This window comes from Equus asinus, chromosome 6, assembly GCF_041296235.1.
Source record: "Equus asinus isolate D_3611 breed Donkey chromosome 6, EquAss-T2T_v2, whole genome shotgun sequence".
Classification (NCBI taxonomy): Eukaryota; Metazoa; Chordata; class Mammalia; order Perissodactyla; family Equidae; genus Equus; species Equus asinus.
In genome coordinates, this window is record NC_091795.1 from 30,615,131 (window position 1) to 30,627,335 (window position 12,205).

General features: G+C 37.8%; 1 protein-coding gene across 2 annotated transcripts in view; it reads right to left on the bottom strand.

Moving 5' to 3' along the window:
- The window catches only part of DNAH6 (dynein axonemal heavy chain 6), a 249,681-nt gene extending 247,460 nt beyond the window's left edge, over positions 1-2,221 (bottom strand). For both annotated transcript variants that reach the window (XM_070511881.1, XM_014852847.3), the window contains exons 1-2: positions 2,091-2,221; positions 565-797 (exon numbers count right to left, since the gene is read on the bottom strand). In XM_070511881.1, coding sequence (XP_070367982.1) covers positions 565-789 — 225 coding nt within the window. In that variant the 5' untranslated portion in view covers positions 790-797; positions 2,091-2,221. The remainder of the gene's footprint in view (positions 1-564; positions 798-2,090) is intronic.
- Between the last annotated feature and the right edge of the window lie 9,984 nt (positions 2,222-12,205).

Here is a 12,205-nt window from a genome sequence, read left to right on the forward strand (position 1 = left end):
ATATGTGAATAAACATATAAAGCAACCTGAAGGGCAACCACTAACAAGTCGTTAATGTCTGCGGGGAGGAGTGAGAACTTTCACTCTGTACTTTATGCACTTTCACTGCTCCTTTACATGGATTTATAACTATCCAAGGGCATAAATGGATTCTTAAAATTAAGTATTTTCAGATCTGCACAAAATTGTTCAGGACACTAAGTTGAAAATAATAAAACTATATATTACTCTTACTGAAGTTTTCAGTCTTAAATACTACCCTAATATCTCAAAGAACCTTACATAGTTAAGTATCAGTATTGCACAGAATCCTAGGGAAGATTGATCTGCTAGAAAACTTTGTTTGCCACTGGGTCCCCCCATCTCAAACAGTGCTTAGAGCTCAATATTTTTTGAGTAAATGATTGTATTTACAACTTCATAAACAAGTCTTAACTTTTAGGCTTTCGTTCCTTCTTTGTTAATTAACAGTGTAGAAATTTCTTCCATCCCCCAAAGCAATTTTGCAACTTTCTAACTTTCTCTGTAGCCAAAAGTGACTAAAATGCTGGTTTTCGCACTTACCAGAGGCTCTAGTTTTATAGGCTGCTGTCGTTTTCTTGTCCTCTGTTGAGCTTTTGTAGTGTGCCTAAATATCAGGAATTGTGTATCTGTCTCATCTTCTGTGGGTACTACAAAACTCAGTCTTCCCTTTTCTTTTATACTATTCAGTCTTGTAAGCATAGGGTTTTCATCCCGCTCTTGGATATTTTTCAGGTTGAAGGCACTCTCTGTGGGGTGAAAGGCCATCTTCACTCCTTGAAAGCGTAGAGTCAGGAAAAGAGAAATGAAAAGTAAAGCAAAGGATTGGGGAAGTGGGTCTAGGCGGGGACTTAAGGACTCCAGAGAGCTGCTTTTGCTTTTCCCCAAAGAAAATCCATCAAAGTTACCGCGTTCTTCCTAAACTAAGGACTTGAACCAGAGCGATGAAAATTAGGAACTTTTCCTGGCCTTCAAGAGGCCCTTGTAGCTGGGGTGGAACCCAGGAGTTTGCATTTCTAACAAGTTCTTGGGTGATGCTGCTGCTGCCACTGATTTGGGGACCACACTGGTCTAGACTTGGAAGGATGAAGAGAAATGCAATCAGTATTAAGACCAATGTTTCTCACACTTGAGTACGCAAAATATCTCCTGGGGAGCTTGTTCAAAAGGCTAGCAATTCTAATACAGGCAATCTGAGAAATCCAGCCTATGTATTCATGAAGAAACCAAAGGCAAAAAACGAACAGAGGGCTAACTCCTAAAGCAGTGCTTCTAGAGCTTTTATGGGCATGAGAATCACTTAAGGAGCTTGTTAAAATGCAGATTCTGATTCAAACACTTTGAAGAGCAAGGTCCTAGAACACCAGAACTAGGAGCCTTGTGATGGTCTTCCATCCTCACCACCACTCCCACTCCCACCCCACCAGATGGGTAGAGACACTTCTCTTTAAAACTGTATCATAGTCCATCGTGTCTTGAACCAGGTGTCCGCAGGCCTAGGTTTTAGTCTAGATCTGCGCTGGCCAATCAAAATATAATGCAAATCTCCTATGCAATTTTAATTTTTCAAGTAGCCACATTCAAAAACACAGCGAAAGGAACAAGCGAAATTAATTGTAATAATGTGCTTTCTTTAACATATCCAAAATATTATCATTTCAACATGTAATCAAATATAAAACTTAGTAATGTGATATTTTATTTTTTGTTACTACATCTTCAAAATCCAGTGTGTATTTCACATTTAGAGCACATCTCAGTTCAGTCTAGCCACATGCGGCTAGTGGCTACCACATTGATTAGCCAGGCCTAGATCTCACCAGTCAGTGGGAGATCTCTTGATATCTTGATTCAAGATATCTCTTGATATCTCTTGAGTCTCTTGCTATCTCTATTGCTCACTTTCTACCCCTCTAAAATGATAGGTAGGTAGTAGGTGATCACTGAAACGCCTTTCCATTGACTTTCTCTGCCTCTCTGAGCCTTTCCTTAAGTGCTCGGAAAGCTATGCTAAGTCTCTGGCCTCGAAGTGGGAGCCCAGCCCCACAGCTCCATTCCGCAGCACTCACCAAGTCAGCCTAGAGCAGCCGCCGCCGCCTAGGGTCCCCAGAGACAGAGCAAAACCAGGTCTGAGAGTAGAAAGCTGACCCTAGTTGGGAATGTTTCCCGTTGCCTAGCAGCCACCAGGCCTCCAGCGACCGCCCTGAGCCTGTGAGCGACCTGTTGCCACTGGCAACGCATCACCAACCGCAGCTCTAGGTTCAGGAGCGCGCCGGGCAGTCAATCAATCAATGTCTCTGGAACATTTCCTACGTCGCTGGTTGGTGGAGAGCCGGCTCTCGACCCGCCCGCTTCCGCCTTCGCGCTGGGAACGGAGCTCTGCCTAGGCAGGTGGGCAGGACAGCTAAAGGAGACGGTTAGTTCAGTTTGTTCCTTGCATATCAACCGCCCAAGCTCGTTGTCCCTTCCTCCTCCTGCAGGAATCCCTTCTGTTTCCTCTCAAGAGGTTTAAGACTGACTTGACGTTCCCTTTAACCAAACTTCCTCTCGTTAGATGAATCAAGAATCTCTGGAGAGGGAGGTGCGTTGTGTGGACGGTTCGGGTCCCACTCTCCAAGGGAGCGACCGTCCTGCGCCTCTGTCCCACCCACTGACCTCCTCCCAGGAGTGACTCTTAAGGCGCAAGGAATGTGGGTTCTTCTTGCCTTCTAACTTCACCCTATCCTTTCAACTAATGTTTTTTTCCACCTGAAAGGTAACCTGGTGTCGGGCATAGCACCAGCCATGTTATCCCCGCGCCCCATTTACCAAAGCAGATCCTGGATCTTGTTCTGGCGCTTAGACCTAGTTAAGTCCCCGAATGACTGCTGCTAATGCTGTATGGAGGCGACCCCACGGGAGCCTAGTGCAGGTTGCTTACTGAAGATGCCTTATCCTAATTAGTGATCAGGGGAAGTAGCAGCCTTTTCATGCCTTGAGGAAATTTTATACCAGATGGCAGAGTCCTGGTTTTCGACCTCCCCTCCAAAATGAGATAATCACCCCAGGAACCCATTATCTTCCTTTGCTCTTTTGGTCCCTCTTGTTATACTTTGATATACTTCTCGCCTTGGATGCCAAGCCCTCTGTGAAGTGCTTTACATATCATACTGACAACCTGTGTTTTCTCAGTCTTCACATATTCAGGTATGTATTTTACTTGCTGAGTATCATGCCCCCTACAAAGTAGAGAATCATTACAATAGAACTGGAATAGAGATTACAGATCACTTAATCCAACTTCCCCGTTTGATTAATGAGAGAATTGAGACCCAGAGAGAGAGCAAATGTTTTACTCCAGGTCAGGAGGCTAGTCGTGGCAGAGATGAAACTAGAATACAGGTTTCCTAATCCCTAATCAGGAACTGGAAACAGCAAGGGAGTAACTTCAGTTTAGAAACAATTCAGAAAAACCTCAACTGTAGATATAATAAATACTAATTCCCCAGAGATGAAAGGTATAGGCAAAGCCAATCAATGAGAGCCAATAAAATATAATAAGTTATATAAACTAGTGATGAAAAAAGAAATTCAAAGCCAGCTCAATATGTCAAAGTAAAAAATTATAATAATATGCAATGTTAGACACATGGAAAAAATACATTTCATTTCAGATGTGCAGTGAATGTTGTCATCTGTTCCCTTCAAAGTTTATGTGGTGGAGATGAAGGCTATTGCTCCTCAGTCACAGAATTTCTCTCTTAGTAGATGAGGGCGAATGTATGCTAATGTTACCTTATGCACCTGAGAGCATTCTAAGAGCCTAGGAGAGTGGGAGGTAGAAGACATAGACACATCGACCTTTATGAATATTTTGCTAAATTGAACACTACTCATCAAATCTCTCCAGGCTTATTTTTTTTTTAATGTGGCAAGATGTCATCTTCATTATCAATGGAATGTGTACTAAATCAGTGCAGATAGACAAGAGCTTCGTGTATAACCTGTTGATTTTTTTCATAGTTCCTATAAATAACAATAACTGTCACTATTTATTGGGTGCCCCTATGTGTTAGGTACTGTGCTATATACTTCGCCTTCGTTCTCTCAAATACTTCTAACAAACCTGAAATTCCTATTTCATAGCTAAAGAACTAGACTATGAAAGGTTTACAAGAACTAAGTTATGACAGGTCTTATCTTTAACAGTAAAAGTAAAAATGGTTCAGATTTACTGAGTATTAAGGTAAGATTTATATGCTGGGCCCTTTATGAAGTGCTTTTACCATTACACTAATCGTTGCAATAGCTTTATATTATTTTGGAGGTATTGTAGTACCTACTCCACCAAAAGGGAAATTGAGGCTTAAAGAGGTTATGTGACTTACCACACACTCCAGAGGTGGTAAGTGACAGAGCTGAGATACAAATTAAGATCCATCAACCTAAATAGTTAAATTTCTATAACATTTGAGAGCAAGGATATTGAACCATGGAATTCTGCTTTGTATATATGGTGGACAATATTCTGAAAAGTTCCTGAAGCAAAGCCCCTATGTATTTGGATAAACTCAAGGCACATTATTTTAACTGCATTGCTGAGCTCACAAGAATAAGGGAATCTTCAAGGGTCAAAACAACAATGAATGAAACCAGAGTGATAAGCAACATGGAAGCCGCGGCCACCTTGATGGCAAATGCCCATAGAAGGAACATACAGCCCTGGGAATTAATACTGAGCAGGGATAGAAGATCGGGCCTTGCTTGAATCTATGTAAAATGGAGGAGATAAATTTTAAATTGCAATACACATCTAGGACTCTTGTAAGGACCATTCCTTCAGTAATAGGTTGGACTAGAAAAAAGCTGACAGTGAAGACAGCCTACAAGAAAACAAGTAGGTTTCTACCTGCAGCTCCAGATGGAGAAAAATGTTAAAAATATATTAGTCTCCCCTAAGAATTTGAAAACATAAGCTAGCTCTCACCAGCTCCAGATTTTGAATTTATACTACCTATGTGGTCTGGAAAAAACCCCTGAAAGCTACTAAGAATATTCATCAAAAGAAAGGCATCATCAACTCTGACCTCTCGACATTCTCACAAGTTGGGTTCAGCCAAATATAAATTCACAATAAAATTACCAAATATAGAAGAAAGCAAGCCACCGCTATCAAGAGTCAGCAGAACAAACAACACATTTAGAGGGCAAACAAATTAAATATTAGAATTATTAGATATAAAATATACCATATATATATATATAAAATGTTCAAAGATAATAAAAGATAAAACTAAAAGGTAATTATGGGAGGACATCAGCAAAAATGGTGGAGTAGGGAACTACAAAAGTTCATCCTTTTACAAAAGCCATGAATAAGACTTTAGAAACTTCAACTGAAAAGTATAAAACATTGTTGAAAGAAATGGAAGAAGACATAAAGAAATGGAAAGATATTCCGTGCTCTTCTCTTGGATTGAAAGAATTAATATTGTTAAAATGTCTATACTTCCTAAAGAAATCTCTACATTCGATGCAATCCCTATCAAAGTTCCAACAACATTTTTCACAGAAATAGAACAAAGAATCCTAAAATTTATATGGAACAACAAAAGACCCTGAATAGCCAAAAGATTCCTGAGAAAAAAGAACAAAGCTGGAGGTATCACACTCCCTGATTTCAAAATATACTACAAAGCCATAGTAACCAAAACAGCATGGCACTGACACAAAATAGACACACAGATCAATGGAGCAGAAACAAGAGACCAGAAATAAACTCACACATCTATGGACAGCTAATATTTGACAAGGGAGCCAAGAGCATACAAGGGAGAAAGGAGAGTCTCTTCAGTAAACGGTGTTGGGAAAACTGGACAGCCACATGCTAAAGAATGAAAGCAGACCATTATCTTACACCATACACAAAAATCAACTCAAAATGGATTAAAGACTTGAATGTAAGACCCAAAACCATGAAACTTCTCGAAGAAAACATAGGCAGTACACTCTTTGACATCAGTCTGGGCAGCATATTTTCAAGTACCATGTCTGACCAGGCAAGGGAAACAAAAGAGAAAATGAACAAACGGAACTACATCAAACTAAAAAGCTTCTGCACAGCAAAGGAAACCATCAACAAAACGAAAAGACAACCTAACAATTGGGAAAAGATATTTGCAAACCATATATCAGATAAGGGGTTAATATCCAAAATATACAAAGAAGTCCTACAGCTCAACAACAAAAACCCAACAACCCAATTAAAAAATGGGCAAAAGATCTGAAGAGAGATTTCTCCAAAGAAGATACACGGATGGCCAACAGGCATATGAAAAGATGTTCAACATTGTTAGCTATCAGGGAAATGCAAATCAAAACTACAATGAGGTATCACCTCGCTCCCGTCGGAATGGCTATAACTAATAAGACAGGAAACAAGTGTTGGAGAGGATGTGGAGAGAAGGGAACCCTCGTACACTGCCAGTGGGAGTGCAAACTGGGGCAGCCACTATGGGAAACAGTATGGAGCACCCTGAGAAAATTCAGAATAGATCTAACATATGATCCAGCTATTCCACTGCTGGGTATTTATCCAAAGGACTTGAAAACACAAATGCATAAAGATACATGCACCCCTATGTTCATTGCGGCATTATTCACAATAGCCAAGACTTGGAAGCAACCTAGGTGCCCATCAAGGGACAAATGGATAAAGAAGATGTGGTATATATAGACAATGGAATACTACTCAGCCATAAGAAATGACGAAATCCGGCCATTTGTGACAACATGGACGGACCTTGAGGGTATTATGCTAAGTGAAATAAGTCAGATGGAGAAAGTCAAATACCATATGATCTCATTCATCAGTAGAAGATAAAAACAATGACAAAAAAACACATAGCATTGGAGATTGGATTGGTGGTTACCAGAGGGGAAGTGGGGAAGGGGGAAGGCAAAAGTGGGGGATTAGGCTCACATGTGAGGTAAGGAACTATAATTAATTTTTGGGTGGTGAACATGATGTAATCTACATAGAATTCGAAATATATGATGATGTACATCTGAAAGCTACATAATGTTTTAATCCACTGTTACTGCAATTAAAAAAAAAAGACTTTAGTAACTTCAAAGACTTCAGTGGGCACACATGACAAAGAACAGTCTTTTAAAATATAGTTTCGAAAAGTCAATAAACAAACAGCTACAACTCACAACAAGCAGCAACAACAATTCCTGAGGAGAGAGGAGAATCTGATTTTCAGAGTTACCATATTATAAAGACAAAATGTCCAGTTTTCAACAGAAAATACAAGACATGCAAAGAAACAAAATAGGGTCCATTCACAGGAAAAAAGTTAACAGAGTAATAAATTAAGATGTTAATTATAATCCACAGGGCAATCATTAAGAAAATAAAAGAAATATAGTAGAAAAATGAGAAGTGAGTCAAAATTGTACACTACAAAAATGTCATCTTAATGCAAAAGAAGGCAATAATGGATGAACAAAAAATATATGACATATTGAAAATAAACATAAAATGGCAGAAGTAAGTCCTTCCTCATCAGTAATTACATTACACGGATATGGATTAAACTCTCCAAAGAAAGAAATTGGCAGAATGGATAAAAAACATAATCTAAATATATGCTATGTGCAAGAGACTTACTTTAGATCCAAAAACACAAAGAAGCTGAAAATGAAAGGATGGAAAAAGATACTCTATACATATCCTAACCAAAAGAGAGATGGAGTGGCTACACTAATATCACATGAAATAGACTTTAAGACAAAACTTGTGGTGAGTGACCAAAAAAGACATTATATAATGCTAAAAGAATCAATCCATCAAGAGGATATAACAATTATAAACATATATTCACCTAACAATGGAGCTTCAAAATACATGAAACAAAAATTGACAGAATTGAAGGGAGAAATAGACAATTCAACAGTAATAGTTGAAGATTTAATATTCCACTTCCAATAGTGGATAAAACAACTACAGAGAAGATTAAGAAGAAAAAAGAATAATACTTGAACAGAAATATAAACCAAATATATCCAAAAAATATCTATAGAACGCTTTACCCAAAAAACAACAGAAAATGCTTTCTTCTCAAGTGTACGTGGAACATTCTCTGGGATAGAACATATCTTAGGTCAGAAAACAATTCTTAATACATCTTAAAGATTTGAATAATCAAACTATCTTCTCCAACTGCATGGGATGAAATTAGAAATCAACAATAGAAGGAAATCTGGAAAATCCACAAATATGCAAAAATTAAGCAACATATTTAAACAACCAGTGGATCAAAGAAGAAAGCACAGGTAAAATTAGAAAAGGCTTTGAGGAGAATAATAATAAAAACATATCATACAAAAATTTATGAGATGAGGCAAAAGCAGTGCTCACAGGGAAATTTATATCTGTAAATGCCAACATTAAAAAAGAAGATCTCAAATCAATAACCTAACCTTCCACCTTAAGGAACTAGGAAAAGAAGAGCAAACTAAACCCAATGAAAGAGAAGAAAGGAAATAAAAGGTTAGAATGGAGACAAATGGAATAGAAAATAGAAAACAATAAAGAGAAATGAAACCAAAAGTTGGTCTCTTGAAAAGGTCAACAAAATTGATGCACCTTGAGCTAGACTGACCAATGAAAAAGGAGAAGAAACTCAAATCACTGACATCAGTAATGAAAGTGGACATTACTACTGACCTTACAGAAATAAAAAGGTTCATAAAAGAATACTATGAACAATTAGACACCAATAAATTATATAACCTAGATTAAACAGACAAATTCCTAGAACACACAATCTATCAAACTGACTCAAGAAGAAATAAGATATCTATGTAGACATAAGAAATAAAGAGATTGAATCAGTAATAAAAAACTTACAACAGAAGATCTGGAACCGTAAAACTCCTAGAAGAAAACATAGGTGGTAAGCGACTTTTTATCAGTCTTGGCAGTGATATTTTGGATATGACACCAAAAGAAAGGCATCAAAAGCAAAAGTAAACAAGTAGGACTATATCAAACTAAAAAGTTCCTGCACATCAAAGGAAATCATCAACAAAATGAAAAAGCAACCTACTGAATGAGAGAAAATATTTGCAATTCATATATCTGATAAGGGGTTAATATCCAAAATATATAAAGAACTCATACAACTCAATTGCAAAAAACCCCAAACAATTCAATTAAAAAGTGGGCAGAGGATCTGAATAGACATTTTTCAAAAGAAGACATCTAAATGGCCAATAGTACGTGAAAAGGTGCTCAACATCACTAATCATCGGGGAAATGCAAATCAAAACTACAATGAGATATCACCTCACACCTGTTAGAATGGCTATTATCAAAAAGACAACAAATAACAAAGTGTTGGTGAGGATGTGGAGAAAAGTGAACTCTTGTGCAGTGTTGGTGGGAATATAAGTTGGTGCAACCACCATAGGAAATAGTATGGAGGTTTCTCAAAAAATTAAACATAGAACTACCATATGATCCAGCAATTCACTTCTGGGTATATATCCAAAGAAAATGAAAACATTAACTTGAAAAGATATATGCACCCCCTTGTTCATTGCAGCATTATTTACAATAGCCGAGATATAGAAACAACCTACATGTCCATTGATGGATGAATGGATAAAGAAATTGTGTGGAATATTGTTCAGCCATAAAAAAGAATTATATTGTGCCATTTGTGACAAAACGGATGGACCTTGAGGGCATTATGCTAAATGAAATGTCAGACAAAGATAAATACCATATGATTTCACTTATACGTAAAATCTAAAAAAAATACCCCAAAACCAAGCTGAGAGAACAGATTGGTGGTCATCATAGGCAAGGGATGGGGGTGAGCAAAATGAGTGAAGGAGATCAAAAGGTAAAAACTTCCGGTTATAAAATAAATGAGTCCTGGGTATGTAAATACAGTATGGTGACTGTAGTTAATAATACTGTATTGTATATATGAAAATTGCTAAGAGAGTAGATTTTAAAAGTTCTCATCATATATGGCCTTTATTATGTTGAGGTATTTTCCTTCTGTACCCATTTTATTTAGTGTTTTGATCATAAATGGATGCTGTATCTTGTCAAATGCTTTCTCTGCATCTATTGAGATGATCATGTGATTTTTGTTCTTCATTTTGTTAATGTGGTGTATCACGTTGATAGATTTGCGGATGTTGAACCATCCCTGCATCCCCGGAATGAAACCCACTTGATCATGATGTATGATCTTTTTAATGTATTGTTGTATTCGATTTGCTAGAATTTTGTTGAGGATTTTTGCATCAATGTTCATCAGTGATATTAGCCAGTAATTTTCTTTTTTTGTGTTGAGATTTCTCCAAAGAAGATATACAGATGGCCAACAGACATATGAAAAGATGCTCAACATCATTAGCTATCAGGGAAATGCAAATCAAAACCACAATGAGGTATCACCTCACTCCGGTCAGAATGGCTATAATTAACAAGACAGGAAACAACAAATGTTGGAGAGGGCGTGGAGAGAAGGGAACCTTTGTTCACTGCTGGTGGCAGTGCAAACTGGTGCAGCCACTATAAAGCAGTTTGGAGTATCCTCAGAAAATTAAGGATAGATCTACCATATGATCCAGCTATTCCACTACTGGGTATTTATCCTAAGAACTTGAAAACACAAAGGCATAAAGATACTTGCACCCCTATGTTCATTGCGGCATTATTCACAATAGCCAAGACGTGGAAGCAACCTAGGTGCCCATCAAGGGACGAATGGATAAAGAAGATATGGTATTTATACACGATGGACTACTACTCAGTCATAAGAAATGACGAAATCCGGCCATTTGTGACAACATGGATGGACCTTGAGGGTATTATGCTGAGTGAAATAAGTCAGAGGGAGAAAGTCAAATACCATATGATCTCACTCATAAGTAGAAGATAAAAACGACAAAAAAAAAAAAACCAACATAGCATTGGAGGTTGGACTGGTGGTTACCATTGGGGGAGGGGAGAGGGCAAAAGGGGTGATTAGGGTCACATGTGAGAGGATGCACTATAATTAGTGTTCCGGTGGTGAACATGATGTAATGTATACAGAATTCGATATATGATGTACATCTGAAAAAAATTAAAATTAAAATAAATAAAAGTTCTCATCAAAAGAAAAAAAATTGTAACTATGTGTGGTGATGGATGTTAACTATTGTGGCATGTATTGTGGCGATCATTTCCCAAGATATACAAAATCAAATCATTACGTAATAATTATATAGTAATGTAATGTACTAAGTGTCACTACTGGTAAATTTAATGTTATGTTTATTTCAACACACATACACACACTTTCAGTGGATGGATTAAATAGCATATAAAACACAAGTGAAAGGAAAATAAGTGAACTAGAAATTAGGTAAGGAGAAACTATCAAAAATGAAGTACAGAGAGACTGAATGATGGAAAACACAAAAGACAAAGTAAGATTCATAGAGGATGCTGGGAGAAGGTCTAAACTGAGTTGAATTTCAGTCTAAGAAGGAAAGGGAAGAGAGAATAGAGCAAGAACAATATTTGAGAGATATTTTCAGATAAGCCCTTATCTGAGAATTTTCCAGAACTGAAGTTACGTTAGATTTGAACTTGAGGTTAATACAACCTGTCTGAGATGATAATTTCTGGCAAAATTAGACATGCTTGAATTCATGGTGTCCAAATGACTGAGATGCAGAGTCTTGACTGAATGGATCTCATGGCTACCGGGCAGCTGAGTCATTTCGAAAGATTCAAGAATTGTAGACCAGGTGTCATGACTTTTAGCATTTCACAAGACTTTTACACAATTCATGTCAGCTGTTTCTGTTTCCCCGTTGTGATATGCAATACAACCTTTTCACTAAAAAGGTCTGTGTGCCTCTTTGGTGACAACAGAGAAGATAAAAGATGAGACTGTCCCATTCTATAGCTAATCTAGTCAGTGAGGAAAAACCCAAGGGACTGTGGTGGTTTACAGAAAAAACAAGTAGAATTGGGTAGTGGGCAGCTGCTGAGATGGGACCCTGGGACTGAGCAGTGCACAATGCAGAGAGCTCTTGCTTATCCCCCCGCCTTTGAACCCTCTGCCCAAGTCTCTCAAGGAGCAAGATGCCTTTGGCTTCACTGTCTGGATGTTTCTCACAGCCT